The 15,757-nt window shown below is 42.3% G+C and overlaps 2 protein-coding genes across 2 annotated transcripts in view; one reads left to right on the plus strand and one right to left on the minus strand.

Annotated features, from left to right (window-relative positions):
- Positions 1-2,045, minus strand: part of dnase1 (deoxyribonuclease I) — a 7,058-nt gene extending 5,013 nt beyond the window's left edge. Inside the window, exon 1 of the mRNA XM_008295507.1 lies at positions 1,908-2,045. Coding sequence (XP_008293729.1) covers positions 1,908-2,045 — 138 coding nt within the window. The remainder of the gene's footprint in view (positions 1-1,907) is intronic.
- Positions 2,046-6,984: 4,939 nt separating this feature from the next.
- naa60 (N-alpha-acetyltransferase 60, NatF catalytic subunit) lies at positions 6,985-14,100 on the plus strand. The gene is made up of 7 exons (XM_008295509.1): positions 6,985-7,185; positions 8,520-8,635; positions 8,891-9,020; positions 9,725-9,821; positions 10,813-11,047; positions 11,222-11,387; positions 12,253-14,100. The coding sequence occupies exons 2-6, from the start codon at positions 8,526-8,528 to the stop codon at positions 11,376-11,378; spliced, it is 729 nt and encodes a 242-aa protein (XP_008293731.1). The 5' UTR covers positions 6,985-7,185; positions 8,520-8,525; the 3' UTR covers positions 11,379-11,387; positions 12,253-14,100.
- Positions 14,101-15,757: the final 1,657 nt, after the last annotated feature.

A 15,757-nucleotide genomic window follows, 5' to 3' on the forward strand; every position in this document is an offset into this window, starting at 1 on the left:
TTTGCTTTTCAGAGACCTCAAGCTGATGTGAACATCGTGTAAACGTGACATCATGTCTACGATCACAAGTGTCCCTCATTAAAATATCTGATGCATTGCTGCAGCATGTCTGGTCCTTCTGTCTGGTCCATGCCCCTTAAAAACTCTAAAGATCGACCACACGAAAAACAAAACCACATTAATCGGCTCATGTGCGTGCCACAAAACAGGAAAAACATCCCTCTGTCGCTGTCCATCTTGGGTCACCATGAACTCCATAAATGACAACAACAACTCTTAGTGGCCGCTTCCCGTTACCACATCCGGTTCAGTCCCAGAGTTGGTACATTCCCTTTCTGGTTGATTTTACTTGTAAAAGTGTTTCGCCACTTGTAGATTTCTTTTGCACTTCCCGACCACCATGATGCATACCTTGGCCTTCATGTTATGATGGTTTGACTTTTTACTGAAATCTATTTTTTTTAACCCTCTGATTTGTTTTAAACATCATCCATAGCCCGCTTAATAATAATAGATCAGATTTATATAGCTCAAAGACACTTTAAACTGTCAATTGTTCATTCACACACATTCATTCTGGTGGTGGTAGCTACGATTGTAGCCACAGCTGCCCTGGGGCAGACTGATAGAGGCGTCTGCCCCTCCGGCCACCACCTCAAACAATCCATTGATATGCATTCCCACCAGGCAAGGTGGTGAAGTGTCTCTTGCCTAAGGACACAACGACCATGAAACAGGTTACAGGGCGGAATCGAACTGCCGACCTTCCGATCATCGACCGACTCGCTCTACCTGAGCCACAGCCGCCCACATCCTGACTTAATCCTGACTAGGATTGAGAGGGGGGAATGGAGTCTATCAGAGGGCTACACTTAGAGACAGACAACGCTCACACTGATTCACGCTCATTTTCATTTTATTTGTTTGTTTTTAGCGCAAATCATTCCCTTTGGCCTTCACTCAGTCAATCTAAAAGTCATTAATTTCAAATAGATGTTTCATATTTGCTCATTTTATCTACAGAACTTTATTGTCTGTTCATGGACTGGTCCCTGGCCTCCTGTCGTTGTGAGAAAAACGCAGACAAGTGGATTATTAATTCTAATATCGGTGAGGAGGTCTTCCCTTCATACTCACCACTGGTTTCATTTCATTTACAATTCTGGCCCAGACGCCACCCTTCCTGTCCTCTCTTCTTCACGTCGCCCATAATCCTCATCATACCAGGTCTAGTGGATACATCAAGCTCATCATCCCCAATACCTCGACTATTTTTGGCCGTAACTCCTGGAACACCTTACAAAACNCCTGTCCAGGGTGTCCCCTGCTTTCACCCTGAGTCAGCTGGGATAGACTCCAGCCCCCCACCACCCTAATGAGGATTAAGCGGTGTGTAGATGATGGATGGATGGATTTTGACAAATGTAAATAAAAAATCAAACATGGCCTGTACAGTTTCAGTTTCAAGATTCCCTAAAACCACCATTTTCCTTGATTTGACCCACTCTGGTGGATCTGAGGCATAAAATATGAGCAGTGTGTCATGAGTGACTCACACAGTGCACTAACCTGAACATCAGTGGAAATCTGTGGGTGGATCTTAAGCATGCTGTGAGCTCGAGACAACCTGAGTATATGTCAGAGCTTTTAAGCGACTAAAAAGTCCTGAATCAAGAGCAGAAAGAATCTGAGGAGACGTTTTTGAAGCTGTGATATCTGTCAAAGGGGGAAACTAGGTAGTGACTGGTAACCTTTTCCATGACACGCCACAACTGCTGCTTCATTTTTTGAAACAAAATTCATTGCGTTTCATCACTGCAGGGTTGTTCTTTCTCCTTTTCACAAATCAACAAGATGTGTAAGTTTCCCAGACAGAAAGTTTCCCAAACAGACAGAACATGGCCGACCGTGCTGATGATGTTCATCAGAGTGGTGTTGGAGGCCTTGGTGTCCCCGAAGGTCTTGATGTTGAAGGCTCCCAGCAGCAGAGCGGTGGACGCATGCAGCAGAGCCAGAGGCAGAACCAGAGAACACAGCAGACGCATCCTGGACCACAGAGGTCACACGTTCAGCACTGACTCATGTGTGCATTAGAATAGAAACACTCATTAAAGGAAGCATTAACTAATGATTCGCTACTTGTGGTAAAGAAATGTTCACTGATTTACACTCAGATGATGGTTTCATAGTTAATTATTGTCACTGCCATTAATCATTGAATCACAAGTTAACCAGCTCGTTACTGTTTGGTTATTTAAAGGTTCCTTCATGAGGCCAGAATGAATCATTACTGCACATTGTCTGGTTAAACACACTCAGTTATCCCTGGAGCCCACACTAAATAGAAACACAGTCACATCCAGGTTGTGCAGCATCATTTTCAGCACAGTACGTAATTAAATGCAGTTTTATTAGGATCGTGGTTAATTACGGTGGCCAGGAAGTGCAGAACAAATGTACAAACTCCTGAAAAAGTTTTACAAGTAAAATCAACCGTAAAGGGAATGTACCAACTCTGATTGAACCGGATGTGGTAATGGAGAGCATCCAATAAGGGGCAAAACATCCGTCTGTCGCTGTCCATCTTGGGTCACCATGAACTCCATAACTGACAACAACAACTCTTATTGGATGCTCCCCGTTACCACATCAATCAATCCCAGAGTTGGTACATTCCCTTTCTGGTTGATTTTACTTCCCTTCATACTCACCAGTGGTTTCATTTCATTTACAATTCTGACCCAGACACCTCCCTTCCTGTCCTCTCTTCTTCACGTCGCCCATAATCCTCATCATACCAGGTCTAGTGGATACATCAAGCTCATCATCCCCAATACCTCAACTATTTTTGGCCGTAACTCCTGGAACACCTTACAAAACACCCTCAAACGTCTCAAATCCAACAGACTGTTGCTTCTGTTGATCACACCAGACTTTACTGACATACTTATATCTACACACACACTTTCTTACACCTCATGCACATCGTTTCTCACTCTCATGTACACGCCCCCACGCTTCCTACATGTTTACTTTTGTTCTTTGTTATGTTCATGTGTCTATTTGTAATTGACATGTGTGTTTGTTCCTGCCTATTGGCGGCTCTTGGAAAGGTCGTGTTTGCAAATGAGAACTGGTACTTCTGTCTGCTACAACACAAACCACTGAGGATCCAAGACTTACTGCAGAAACGCTGTCAGCAGACTTTACTGATACAGTGAATATCTCCTCCATGTGGGAGAGAAACACCTGCTGCACTGGACGCCTGATAACATGATGCCTGTTCTTGGCAGCTCAACCAAGTGGAACCTTTTTCCTTTTTAATGAGCTGGGGGGGTTTTTTTGTAAAGGAGTGACTCATACTGGAAGTAAAACATTACTCCACAGTCAGCATGTAAATGATTGTACTGAATAATTCATTGACTTCACAATAAAAGACCAGAGGAGCATATCTACCTGCTGCCGTTTGTCGCTGTGAGGAAGGAGAAAGCTTTAGCAGAGCACAGAGGCTTGTTTGTATGAATCCCTGAAGGCTCCTGTAAAGCTCCCGAGCAGAACCGCTCACCGTGTCCCCCGTCAGGTTTTTATTTACCTGCCGCTGGTGCATGTGACCTCAGCGGGCCGGGGAGGAGTGAGGACAGGAGGTGTGTTTCAGGGTTTCTTTAGGTTTACTACATCTTCAAAGAAAGATGTGCAGATCTTGACCCAAAACATGCATTCATAAAATGTTCATTTTCACAGAAACACTTAAAACAACACAACATATAACCAACACAACCCTTAACTAAGGATGTTTTCTAATATCAAGCTAAAAAAAAAAGGGCTGATAAGGACTGAGGGAAGGATGACTGCAGCCAAATACAGAAACAAAATGAGGTGAAGGTTCACCCATCAGCACCTCAGGAACCAAACAAACAGCCAAGACGGGTCTGGAGCATCTTCCGGACAAACCTGCAGATTTCCAAACCCAGAGTTTTACCAAAGAAGATGGAATTCTTGCCAAAGACGCTCCTACAAAGCAGTGAATCACACATTTGGAGGTGAGAGATTTCTGTTTCTGATCGTAAATTGATTTGCTAAAATGTCCAAGAGCATGTTTTGACCTTTTTATTATTTGGTGTCGATCGATTGGAAGAAAGAAAAAAAAGTCTTTATTTATTGTTAAACTGACAAACTACAAATCAGTCTGAAAACTCTGTGAAGCAACTCTTTATTTGGAGTCTATAAAAAGTCCTTAAAGGTTTTCTGTCTCAGCGTTTAATCGTGTTTGGTTTAATTTGGCCTTTTGACATGAATTTTTGTGTATAAACACACACACACATATATACATATATATATTGTATATATGATGTTATGTATATTTCCTTTTTTATTGTTATTAAAAATAAACACTTTTAATTGCAGCCTTTGCATTTATTTTTAACGCTAAACTATTTTTCAAGAAAAAATGGCAGCGTCCAGATGTGTCCAGATTCTACATTTTATATTTTAAATTAATTAGCATTACTTGTAGAAATTCGCTCTGACATGAAAGAGTCTTTTCTTGTAAATTAACCATGATTCAGTGTTGAACAGCAATAAAAAGAAAAAACTTCCAGGGAAGCTGAATATTTTAATGTGTGCTGCTTTCAATCCTGAAAGATATTCAAGATATTAATTAATTTGACAGCCGTGTTCATAATGTGCATGATGGATCTGAAGGTGTTTTCTTGAAAAAATACATTTTTTCTCAATTAAACACATTTCAGTGTCAGATTAAATGCAACGATTGCACATAAAAGCTTTTAAGTTGACATTAATTTAAAACATGCATTTGAAAGTATACAGTGCAGTCGCTGTGGTGTTTTAAAGTGTGTTCGTGATGCATTTAGAAAGACAGAATGTGCCCGATTTCTAAAAAATGTTTACCTTTACAAATGTGTGAAAAATGCAATATTATTTATAGATTTTAAAAACATATTTATATGCATGCAGACACACAGAATGTCTGTATTTGACCTCTTGTAATTTAAAAAGAATGATGGAAAAACTGGAATAAGCATTGAAACCATTTGAGAATCATAAATGCTGAAAAATCTCTCTCAGCTTTAAGAAGTGTGGTTAACTCCAACAGTGGCTCAACTTTTAGTCATCGAATTTTAATCCCTTTCAGCCACATTCATGAAACGGTAGCATTTTTTAATTCTTAATTTTTCCTCTTTGGATTAATAAAATATTTTCTAGCCACAAAGTCTGTGCTCACCGTAAGCTACACTAATGACCGACTTTTCCATAGTTCTGTTTTTTAAAAGAAAACTAAACAATACTCGTATGTTATCTTGATTTACAGGAAGGGTTTTGAGGTGTATTTTTTCTGTCATTACCCCCGGATCCCCGCACGAGGCTACACTCTGCTGGGTCATGTTGTCTGTGCTTCCACCCGGTGAGACACCAACTCGGCTTCAACACATGTCGATCGTATTTTAGGCCACGTTGGCCATCAGCCACCACATCGATGCTAAAAATAATACGTAAAGAGAGCTGTCGGCTTTCTCCCGCCTCGATGTGAACTCCGTCGGTCTACAGCAGTATTGTGGTAGTTTAGGTTGTTCATCAGGTGTTTTCTTTCTGTCATAAGTCCCTGTACTTATTACAGAAGTGACCCATTTAAGCGGTTAAAGCACAATAACAGCTGCAACCCGAGTGCAGACGGTCAATAAAAGCCATTTGGGAGGTTGGCAGCAGGAATGGGAAGGCAGCAGGTGGCATAAATACGCGATAAAGCCAGTGGATTGAAGGTCCTTTGATGCGTGTTTACATGGGTTTCATGCCAAAGTGGAATGTCTTCATGCTGTGAAGTCGTCACACGTTCGCTTTACTGTCTGGATTATTAGATTAGATTAAAGTTCACTGAGTACAATGTCACTGAAACTGCCTGTTCATAGTTTATTGTACCAACAGAGACACGTTTAACAGCAGAACATCTAAAGAACGCCGGTCGTAGAGTCTCTGTGTGACCTGGTTTGTGTTTTCATGGATGATTAGCACAAGTCGTACAACCTGATGATGTTATTTGTTAAATTAAGGCCTGCAACAAAAGACAAAACTGATAAAATAGTCAGAAAATGACAGACCAACCGCTCAGATACTTTCCAAGGTTTTTGAAAGAATTCTCTTGGATGACCTTCAAGAAAACAGAATAAACAGTGTCGCCATCGTCGGCCTCATCACCGGCAGAGATGAGAAGGAATGCAGAGAACTCAACCGGAATTTTGTGGACTGGTGCCTGCTGAACTGCATCCAGATAAGCACGGTGAAAACCAGGGAACTGATGGTGGATTATAGCAGGAACAGACACACTTCTCCTTCACCGGTGAACATCCAGGGAACAGACATTGAGGTTGTTGACTCATACAAGTACCTGGGTGTTCACTTGAACAACAACCTGAACTGGACTGCTAACACCAATGCACTCTACAAGAAAGCTTCAGGAAACGGAGGTCCTTCAAGGTGCAGGGAGCACTCCTGAGGACCTTCTACGACTCTGTGGTGGACGAGGTCTGCTGGAGCAACAGCGTCACGGCTGCAGACAGCAAGAGACTCAACAAAAAGATCAAGAGAGCCAGCTCTGTCCTGGGCCGCCCCCCTGATCCTGAGGAGGTGGTGGGAGAAAGGAGGATGATGACAAAGCTTTTGTCCATTGTGGAGGACACTTCCCACCCCCTGCAGGAAACAGTATGATTTATTTATTTTTATTTTTTTAAATTGAATTTTCTTGCAATTATTTCATGGTTCAGGCTTTACAGGGTGAAATTATTTAAACTAATCCTGCCCCTGTACCTCCTGGATCCTGCAGAAGCATCAGTACCAGTAGTTCAGCCTCAGTACTGTCTGTTGTTCTCCCTTCAGTCCGGCAGGCGGCGCTAAAGCAGTGACGCGTTCGCCTCCGACCAACGAACGGCGAGAAGAAAAACGCATCCACGGTGACGTCACTCGCGCAGCAGCCACAAACAGGAAGAAAACAGGCAGCGCTCAGGCTAACGTAGCGTTCGGTGTAGCATTAGCACAGGAATGAAACGGCTTTGAGGGTCGGGGGTAAGAACGCGGTGCTCTATCATGCTGTGTCCGGAGGAGTGACTGGATCGACTGGTACTCGCGGAATTGCAATTCTGTTCGACTTTCCTCCGGTGCGAGTGTTGAAACAAGGTACGTTAGCTTAGCGGCGGCGCGTTAGCTAGCGCTAGCGGCGGTTAGCCCGCATGCTAATTAACAGGCGGCTGTTGTAAAGTTAATAGTGAGAGCGACACTTTAACAGCTCACCGTTTCCGTCTGTTGTCTTGTGGTTGTGTCAGTGTTATGATTTAACAGTTCGTTAATATGTGCAGGTAGAAAAAGCGGTGTTGTTGTCACAGGTAGTGGCAGGGTCCATTTCTGACATTTCTACCAGCAAGTACAATATAATGATGAATACTTGACTAACATGTGTTCGTGGAGACATTTAATGGACTCAGCAGTTCTAGACTGAAGCCTAAGCTTGTGGATTGCCAGCTCGACCCATGACAGGACCTAGTTTGGGTCTCTGTCCTGCCATGGGTCGATCACAGGAGGCTATACAATATAAACAGAAGTTTGTATACAGAACCGCTTAGTCTTGATTCTCATTATATTGTCTGTCTTTGTATGGACCAAATGATTAATCAAGCAAATAATCCACAGCTTAATGTAGAATATGATAATATTAATATCTAATATATCACTTAGCTTTAGCTCCAAATGATTGCTTATTAAAATAGATTAATTTCTTGACTATCTGCTTCCTTTCACAACATTTTTGTAATATTCATTATATCTGAAATATTATATGCAATGCCAGATTTATTCTGCATTTTAAATTATGTTAAGCTCGATTTGTTCTGATTCAAGCATTTTTGTCAACAACACACTTTGGCACAGTTATATATGTCTGATTGTTAGTCAGTAGGGCTGCAAGGTGGAGCGGTGGTTAGCATCGTTGCGTCATAGCAAGAAGGTCACTGGTTCGTGTCCCGGTGAGGATACCTGGGATCTTTCTACATGGAGTCTCCATGTTCTCCCCGTGCAGCGTGGGTTCTCTCCGGGTTCTCTGGCTTCCTCCCACAAAACCATGTTGAGGTTAATTGGTGATTCTAAATTGTCCGTAGGTGTGAATGTGAGTGTGCTTGGTTGTCTGTCTCTATGTGTAGCCCTGTGATAGACTGGTTACCTGTCCAGGTGAACCTGCCTTCACCCTGAGTCAGCTGGGATAGACTCCAGCCCCCCATGACCCTAGTGAGGATTAAGCGGTGTATAGATAATGGATGGATGTTAGTCAGTAAATTGGATACCACGACTTGTAGCCTCCTTAATCCAATCACAATAATGATTGCATGAGGTAATGTTTTCAGTATTACGCAACCCTATGGACGCTACGAGCATGTACTCTTGGTTGTCTGAATAGGTTGAAGAAGCCTCCTTTTTGCAGACTCACCAAACCCCTCTGTGCTCTCTGTTGGTCTCTGCAGGTGTGAATGAGTGACGTGGTGCCTCCCACAGCTCTCAGTGAAGTCCAGCTCCGCTTCCTCTGCCACGATGACATAGAGAATGTCAAGCTGCTCTGTGGTGATTGGTTTCCAATCGAGTAAGATACCAGATTCACTGTATTATTATTATTATTATTATTATTATTATTGGACAGTCATACATTGATCTAGTACAGAAACAATTATAAACCCAGGTGTTTACTTTTCCTTGATTTGCATTGATGTGTGCCTATTGAATTCTTTATTTACGTTCACTGTATGTATGAGTTTTGTAGTAAGGCATGCCGTTATTTTGCAAGCATTCAGAGGTCTGATAAACTTTCTCGCTCACAAATGCTGACTTTTGACTCCAGGTACCCAGACTCATGGTATCAAGACATCACCTCCAACAAGAAATTCTTCTCCCTCGCTGCCACCTTCAGAGGGGGCATCGTGGGAATGATTGTGGCCGAGATCAAAGGCCGAACCAAAGTACACAAAGAGGTACGATGAGCAGTACTGTCGCACAGTCTCTCACATCAAATCTAGGGCTGGTGGGAATTCTTTGATGTCGTACTCTCTGGAGATGGGGCCACTGAGTGCATTGATGTCAGCTGCCAGTTGGAAATGTCAAATGTAGATCACTGAGATGTTTTTAATGCGCTAATTAGGCAAGCCATATGCCCTTTACCAAGTCAGACTCATCAGCCAGAAGTAGGGAATAAGGGACAGCAGGATGATGTGATAAAAAATCATGATTAAAGGGTGGACTTTGAGTGTGGAGTTCATGTAAATGTCTACCATTTCTAAAGACTCTTGACTTTATATGATGCAAGGTCTAACTTCTGTCTAAAGGCAATAATTGGCAAATAGACGCTTGTGAAAAACCCAAACTGGAATCTGAAACTTGCACCTCTCGCTACAGGCTACATTTTTCCAAAGCTGTTCACTCAGTAAAGTACCGTCGGCGCAGGATTTGCATGTTGGAATCTGTCCTCCCTGTGGCTACTTTGCTTAGGCAAAGCTAAAGACAGTGTGATATGCAGGATTCAGAGAGGAGTGACACCAGATTACAGCAGAAATCAGAACTGAATCAGATGTGGTTTTTCTTTTACAATCCATCGTGGATGCCGTATTAATCTACTTGATGCTTGCAGACGATGATGCATCTTAATGTGTGATTTTCTCTCTGTCCATGTGTTTGTTAGGATGGAGACATCCTGGCCTCCAGTTTTCCTGTGGACACACAGGTAGCTTACATCCTCAGCCTGGGAGTGGTCAAAGAGTTCAGGAAACATGGCATAGGTACTGCTGCCCTCTCTCTCTCTCACTGACTTTAACACTCGCAGACACACAGTCGGCAGTCGAAGCTCCAGCTGAGACTGCGGCACCAACTCATGCTGTGGTCCAACTGCTGCAGGTCCAGAAAAAGATGCTCCTTATAAATGATCTGTAGTTTAAAACAGCAGTTTAATTCAGGATTCTTTCCATAGTGCCAGTTTTATCTAAACAACAACAGGCTGAAAACAACAAGGTTCAAGTTGGAGACAAATATCTCATTATGCAAATCATAAAAGATTAAATAATTTAAATCCATTCAAACTCTGAGTGCACTGGATCAATGTCAGCTCATGTTAATGCAGAGCTGCAGCCGTCACACTCGAGTCAAATGTGAGACTAGAATCAAACTTGTCCGCTATAAGATTTGACCTGATTTGAAACTTGGACTCTTTGACTTTGTGATCCGTAAATACTGAGAACTCTACTGGAGGAAGTTTCCCCTTTTTGCTGCCAAACTGTCGTGAATAATTGATAACATGAAGGGGTGCGGCATCTCTGTAACCTTGTCTCCTGTTTGTTGCTTCTCTCTTTAATCTTCTTCCATTTGCTCTCTGCTCGTGCACTGAGATGATGGTCACATGACTAAAGCTAAACAATGTGCATGGATTGCATTTGCGATCAGATTGCATTTTGCTATTTCAGTCACATTTTTAGTGGGAAAACTTTTTTTTCTCCCACTAAAGCAAAAATAAAAAATGATGATGTGATTGTTGCTGTTGTCTGTAGCAAGTTCTTTTCTGAAGAATATGATTCGGTGGCATCTCTGTAGCACCACAGGGCTTCATTTGTAATGCTATGTCGTTACACGTTTTACTTTTACCAAAAAATAGCAGCTCTGCCATTCGCCCATATTGCAAGTTTGATAATATTTATTGTTCAGCTTTACCCACGATCCAGCTTCTCTCTCCTCTTCTCACTGACGGCGCTCCTTCTCTCTCTCTGTCCAACCATTCAGGCTCCTTACTGCTGGACAGTTTGAAGGAGCACATCTCAACGACAGCCCAGGATCATTGTAAGGCAATCTACCTACACGTCCTCACCACCAACAACACTGCCATCCACTTCTATGAGAACAGGGACTTCAGGCAGCACCACTACCTGCCCTACTACTACTCTATACGAGGCGTCCTCAAAGATGGATTCACATATGTGCTCTACATCAACGGGGGTCACCCGCCCTGGACAATATTATATCCTTTTGTCAAAGCAGGGCGACTACACTTATTGTGTGTTAGTTGACATCTGTAAGCGGTGGCTTTCTTTGCTGCAGGTCCGTGTTTTTAGAAGCAGTCACATAGATACGTTGGCAGATAAACCAAATGTAAATGTAGTGGTGTCGTGTTTTCCTTAACGTCCTGTCCCACTGACTACATCCAGCACATCGGTTCAACCCTGGCCAGCCTGAGCCCCTGCTCCATCCCTCAGAGGCTGTACCGACAGGCCCAGTCCCTGCTGCGCTCTCTGCTCCCCTGGTCCAACATCGCCTCCAAGACCGGCATACAGTACAGCAGAACAATGTGACCCGACATGGTGGGTAGTAGCTGTGGGCAAATGAGTTGTACAGACGTGACTCGATAATCCGGCACTAAATGTAAAACCTTCTTTTATGTCAGATTGTCAAGACGGAGGTCGAGATACAAGGAGGGCTTGATGCTGGAAGGCTCATTTGTTGTTAATATTCATTGTTTATAGTTGTTACAACAACTAGTGTATTGTTAGAACACTACGCATCGCTGGATTTCACGCCTAATTGACCGATGGGCTTGTGTACGTTCTGGCCACTTCCACCTGTCGGGGTGGAAGTGGCCGGAACGTACACAAGCGTACCGGAACGCACATGCCAGTTTAGAATAGCAGTCACACTTCTGTTTCCACCATCAGCAGTGGGGGAGTGGTAGATACGCTCCACCATTACCATCCATGTTTACTTCCGTAAACACTGAGCACGCTCACTGCGTGTGACGTCATCGTGTCCTCTTCTGCGCATGCGGGACACTTTTGGGTCGTATGAAGTTCACACAGCAGATCACATACAAGTCGCATTTAATTGGAAATGAGAAGGAACTCACAAGAAAAACGGATTTCACAAAAAAATCCAAATTAATCATTAAGTCCTGCAGTGTGAACGTAGCCAATCTGTGGGATTGTTCAGTCAGATAATACGCTGCTATCCTGATTGGTGACATTAAATGTCATGTCAGAGTCAGAATCCAAGGCTGTCGGTATGTTAAGGCTGTTTTTCATGGGTTCCATTCGTTTTTCCTAAACACCTGTCGGATTGCAAGGTTTTCGGATTGTTAAGGGTCGAATTATCGAGTCACGACTGTACTTTTTCCCTGTCTAGCTTCTTGCACCACTAAATGTCTGATTGTCTCTTTCTTCTTTGATTTTCCAGGAGTGCAGCTGTTCTGATTCTCGTCAGTCTTCCCCTGTACACACCAAGATGTACATGCACACTCACATTCTCAGTCTCGTACAGCTTTCCACACTGTGTGTGTGACACAAGACTCAGGTTCAACCTGCGTTCGACCGTTCACATGCCAGAATATTACTCTCAATGAAATACACATTTAAGCACTGTTCACAAGATTCGGGTTTGCAGGGTTGTTGCTTTGCAACATCATTAAAAGTGCAATGTTGTGTTCACACTGACAGAGGGTGTGATCTGGTAAAACCACAGGATTTTTTTTTAGTTCCTCAGTTACTATACTAGCCCATAAATATATATCTATATACATATATATATATATACACACACATTACACCATCCCATAGTTATTCTAAATGTAACCTGTGTTCACCCAGTCATTCCAAAGCCAAGCAGTGTCACACCCGCTTTCAAGCCAGTCAGCAGAGCAGAGCGGAGGACTTGGTTCAGATATGTACACAAATGGCAAACACAGGTTGTAGTTTTGGTGTGAAAGGGGTTTAATAGACACACTGGGAACCGTACGGAGACTTAAGGTTCAACCCTGCCTATCTTTGTCTCCCCTCATCCTGTCCACTACTGTCAGAGACGATGTATACTGTTTGTATATTATATATACTAAGCTAATATATAAATTTCTCTCAATATGTATGTCTATTCTATGCTGTTCGTAGGCCTAGTTGGAAGGTATCCCATCCTTGTCCCTTTTTTTTGAATATCAACTGAATTCAGAGTCAATGCCAGTTTGTAAAATAGACACTCAAGAACCAGTTCAGCTTGAGAGTTAATAGGCTAGTAGGTTCCGATAAAGCTAATTATACACAGGGAACTATGAGACACAATGCAGAAGGGCAGTTCATTCGGTAGCGGCTGGAATTTTCCTTTTGGCATTCATGAAACAGTCCCATTGTTTTGTGCAATAATTGCACGAGGGACTGTACGAGTTACATCAGTAGAGCAACGTGGACGTGTTGCAGGACGCCGCTCAGTCAGCGCTCACTGCAACAGACGGCTCAAATGTCATGAAGTTGAAAAATGTGGGTCATAACCTCGAACAGAACAGCCTTTCTGTGTTGTTTCCAGTGTTGCCCGTGTATAATTCTTACCAGAGGAAGGGGAAGTTGCTTGGCTCCTTATTTTAGAGGTTTTAAATGGTGACTGGCTGCAGTCCTGTGTGTCTGCTCTATGGCTGTAATATTGCTGCTAATGTAGAGAAATGTCCATTTTGTTTGTCCAGATTTTAAAATATGGCCCAGATTAGATTTTTATTGCCGGCCTCCTGTAGAAGAGATGAGAAAGTAATGTATGTTCCAAACACCAACATCAGCCGCCTTGTGTGCCTGCATGCATGCGGGTGTGTATGTCTGGTCTAAATATGCACACAGGGTCCCAAACTAGCACCTAGCAAGTGCCAAATGTTAGTGAGATCTGTTTGTGGAAGACCGCTGGTGTTGATGGCAGCGTTGTCAGAGAGCGACATCGTAGTTGATCAATTTTATCGCATTTTTGTTGAACTTGAACTTTTGCATCCAATGTATCAGTCAGTGAGCAAATCTTAGATTTTATACACGACATAGGGTGACTGTGAAAAATGCATATTCATTGTTAAACGGAGAACATTTCTCACTTTACCAGCCCTGGGAAGGTGACTCAAAGAAAATTTCCGACATTGTATATGCAATAAATTTGTTTCGTTTGAGGGATTGTAAAGACTGAGTCAGTCTGGCCGCCCCTGCTGTACGACTATTTTACATTGTTCTAACGTTTTCATTGTGACTGTCATAAACCTGAGCCTTGTTTTCATTCCCAACATGCCATCGTTTCAACAGTTTGTGACTCAGTGTTGCACTTCTACACTTTTCTTAGGACTTGAAAGAGACAGATTAAAGAAATGGTCAAAAATTAAATCCTGACTTTTGGTTTCTAAAGTAAGTCCAGATTAAAATATCTAGGATCCTACAGTTAACCCTGTCTCTGAAGCTTTCTCTTAAAAAAATCTAGATAGTGTACATCTACACTGGTGACATTAAGATAAGTTTTTGGAAAGCTGCTCTGTCTTCAGAGGCTATTTTCATTGTCAGCATATACAGATCTTGCTCCTTTATATACTTTAAAAAGCTTTCATTTGCTCCAAAGCAGTTAATGGAAGCCTAATTTGTATTTTCTTTTTTGTCTCCAAACTGACTCCCTTAAAATCAGCTGATTTCATGTACAGTAACTATACTATATATAGATAGATAGATAGATAGATAGATAGATAGATAGATAGATAGATATCAAAGCCATGCAAACTTTTATCCTCATATTGTGTATATTTTTAGATTTAAAGGCCCTTGAAGCACAAAGGAGAGAGTTGAAATTTCACTTTTTTTTATCTGTATTTTTGAGCTCTGATGACCTTCATAAGCACAGTAGACAGACATGAAGTTTTCAGGGATTGAAAACACATCTGAGCTCTGTTTAAAACTGCATATAAACTTTACATCCACTCCACGTGTCACAATCTAAATCCAGAATACTGCTTTTGCTCAGCCCATTTTTTTCTGTGACCAACTTTGGACATCAATATCATGAAATATATTGTTTAAAAAATGCACCAGTTTAATATTTATGGCTTAGAAACAAACGTCACTGCCCTGGATTTGTTGTCCATTTGCTGATAATTCACTGGTGAAAATGTTAAAAGGTGCATTTTCTGTAAAAATCTCAGACTGACTTTATTAATCCCCAGAGGGAAATCCAGGTGTTACGGCAGCATAACGATTCAACAAAGGGCGTAAACAAAAGCAAAGAGACAACACAGAATATTAGAGTAGGGCATAAAATGACGGTGAAATAAAATAAAAATATAGAAGAAAGTAAACAAAACTTACAAGAACATATAAGAGAGATACAGAAATGTACAAATGATAATGTGCTATTATATGATAATACACTGCTTAGATTGAAGCATTAAAGAGTCTTATTGCTGTCAGGAGGAAGACCTCCTGTGACGTTCCTTGGACCAGTGGGGTTCTAACAGTCTGTTGCTGAAGCTGCTCCTCAGATTGTCCACAGTTTGATGGAGAGGGTGCGAGGTGTTGTCCATGATGACCTGCAGACTGGTCAGCATCCTCTGCTCCACCACCACCTCCAGGGTGACCAACTGGCTTTGGGCTTTGCTGATGAGTTTGTTCAGTCTGTTGCGTCCTGCACTCCAGCACACCACAGCAAAGAAGACGGCGCTCGCCACCGCAGACTGATAGAACATGAGGAGCATGCGGTTGCATACATTGGAGGACCTGAGCCTCCTGAGGAAGTAGAGGCCCTTCTTGTACCGATATCAGCATGTGAGACAGGTGGTTCGTTTGCTAGAACAAAAAAACTTATAGGAAATGAATGGTCACTCTTCAAGCTACACTTGAATCCTACGCTCAACTTGAAGTCATGATTTCTAACAGCTTTCTAATATAAAGTCATATTTTTACACTTC

This window comes from Stegastes partitus, unplaced genomic scaffold (assembly GCF_000690725.1).
Source record: "Stegastes partitus isolate 25-593 unplaced genomic scaffold, Stegastes_partitus-1.0.2 Scaffold1054, whole genome shotgun sequence".
Lineage (NCBI taxonomy): Eukaryota > Metazoa > Chordata > Actinopteri > Pomacentridae > Stegastes > Stegastes partitus.